The 2,500-nt window shown below is 33.1% G+C and overlaps 1 protein-coding gene across 1 annotated transcript in view; it reads left to right on the forward strand.

The window, feature by feature from the left end:
• Nucleotides 1-1,967: 1,967 nt before the first annotated feature.
• Nucleotides 1,968-2,500, forward strand: part of LOC107568094 (putative methyltransferase DDB_G0268948) — a 2,387-nt gene continuing 1,854 nt past the window's right edge. The window contains exon 1 of the mRNA XM_016253933.1: nucleotides 1,968-2,225. Coding sequence (XP_016109419.1) covers nucleotides 2,198-2,225 — 28 coding nt within the window. The 5' untranslated portion in view covers nucleotides 1,968-2,197. The remainder of the gene's footprint in view (nucleotides 2,226-2,500) is intronic.

A 2,500-nucleotide genomic window follows, 5' to 3' on the forward strand; every position in this document is an offset into this window, starting at 1 on the left:
TGACACTTTAAATCAATGTTTCAAGAAACAACAACAAAAAAAAATGAACAAAAAAACAGATAAAGACAAAAAAGTAGCCATTGATATCTAAACAATATGTAGTAGTACAGTATATAGTATCCAAATCAAAATGTAATCCAATTAATTTATGTGTGATTTATGTGTAAATTATGTGTAAATTATGTGCAATGTCTTAGCCACTAGGGATTGTTACATAGGGCTATACAGGCATCTAGTGGCAACACAATGATATTACAGATACTAAATTGTGCAAAATGTTTATCTTAACAGTCAATTTACAAATAATGCATTCAGATTTGTGGAACTCAATGCACTGAATTTCCACAAATTAGTGTCGTTACTATGACAACCAATTTGAATGTGACAAGCAACTGGTGTCTGAAAAGAATTATATATATATATATATAATTTGTGTGGGGTGTGGGATTTCGCCTAGGGCGTCAAATTGGCTAGAAACGGCCCTGGTTCCCCTCCATCCTGAGCCAGACCAGCATCACTGAACCAGTTACTTCAGAAAGCTCACAGGTAAGAACCACTGACTGATTCCTCAACACACCATCAGGGGGCTTTACTAAAACTGAAATCAAAAACAACATGAACGAATTTTTAAATGCATGAACACTTTTAAAGAACCATACTGCTTTGAATAGCTGATGATCAAATGTAAGTGAAAAATAAAAGTATTTATTGCTGATTGATTGACTAATTGAATTTTACAAACCTCTGCTGGTGTGTAATTTCGTGGTTGTGTAGATGCCAGTTTCTGATCCACGCAGAACTTTAGAAAAGTTCAATTAAATCAGAGTGAACAAATATTTAGTTGAGTTTCTCTGTTACAAAAAAATTATGAAAGATTATAATTATTATTTAGCGATAGGGTTAATCAATTACATCAGTCACAAACATAATTCTTACTTATATATTAAATAATAATATGATACATTTTGTAGTTATCTGACTAGATTTACATAAATGCAATCATGTCACAAGAGCATATCCTTGTTAAATGGTTAAGAAAATTCAAAATATCCTATTTCACTAACTGATAATTTTCTGGACAAATTCAACTCATTCAACAATAAAATAAAGCAAAATTATGAAAATATAGCTATATTGTTTTTATTAGGTTCAGATCGGTAACACTCACCTTCTTGAGATTTGAAACAAAACCCACTTCTTCACATTATTATAAAAATAAAGATGATATGCATGGTGTTGTGTTCAGTCTTATTTCTGAGAGGATGATGAAGTATCACTCTTGTCATGCAGAAAAAGTGGAAAGGAAAGACAAGTGTTTTAGAAATTGACTCGAAATTAGACCATACAGCTGGTACTAACAAATGTGGTAGCATATTGCAGCAGGATGGTCTTGAAATATGTTGTGGTAATGATGTGCATAGTTAGCCTTCATAAAATTTTATAATAAAATAGTTTTTGAATGACTTTTGAATGTCCTGTTATGCACTGTAAGTGTGCTATTTGTTGTTGTTGGGGTTTTTTGTCATTGTTGTTCAATGTAATCTCAACTTTTATTATTACATTTTAGATATTAAAATAAACAAAATAATACTAGCATTTAATAGACAAGTTGGTTCAGCTGAGCTAATAAAGCATTCCATTGAATAAATTGTCACCGCTTGATGACTGCTGCCCTCTTCTGGTAATGTTTTAGTAAACAATTTTTCAAAGAGCACCTCTGGAGCTGCAGCTGGAATGGTATTACTTACACAGTTCAAAAAAGAAGAAAACATTCTTTACATTACTTATTCTATAATAGATAGTCCTTTGTGTGTATTCCTTTGTCTACGCACACGCACAATTGTAACTCGTTCAATATGACAATTGTGACAATAGCCTATTATTTTTTAACCTTTTTCAGTTTTAACTAGGCTACATTTAGCCAAATTGTTTCAGTAGCGCCTAGTGCGCGAACGAAAAGCCAATTCTCGCGATACTGTTTCTGTTACGGGAGAAAGTATCAAATATGGCGATGTCCGTAACACTGCAAGGTTTCATTACAATTTACATGATGTTATTTTAATAAATGAGTTCAGCTGAGACCCGATTTGTTTATTCAAACCCGATTTAACGGACAGCAGCTTTGAATGTTTTTACTCTGCAGTGTATTTTCGTTATCAAGCACAGACAACACAAACTGAGCAGCAGAGACCACCGAATGACACACAGCCCACTTCTCCGTCCCTGTGAGTGATTTACCATGAAAACACACGCACACTGTATATGACCTGACACATGTTTTATATCTTTATTTATATTTTTAAAACACGCTCTCTCTTTTACGTCTTTAGATAATAGGCCTACTTCATTAAAAACGGCACCAAATGCAAACTGTACATTTTCGATCTTTTTATAGTTAGTAAACTCCGGCACACGTTTTGATTTAGATTTTCAGTGTTTGATTCATGGACAAGAATACAAATTCGCGGAAATGACTCGTATAGTAAAGTCACAGTTGTAG

Source organism: Sinocyclocheilus grahami, unplaced genomic scaffold, assembly GCF_001515645.1.
Source record: "Sinocyclocheilus grahami isolate Dianchi unplaced genomic scaffold, SAMN03320097.WGS_v1.1 scaffold1213.1, whole genome shotgun sequence".
In the NCBI taxonomy this organism is placed as follows: domain Eukaryota; kingdom Metazoa; phylum Chordata; class Actinopteri; order Cypriniformes; family Cyprinidae; genus Sinocyclocheilus; species Sinocyclocheilus grahami.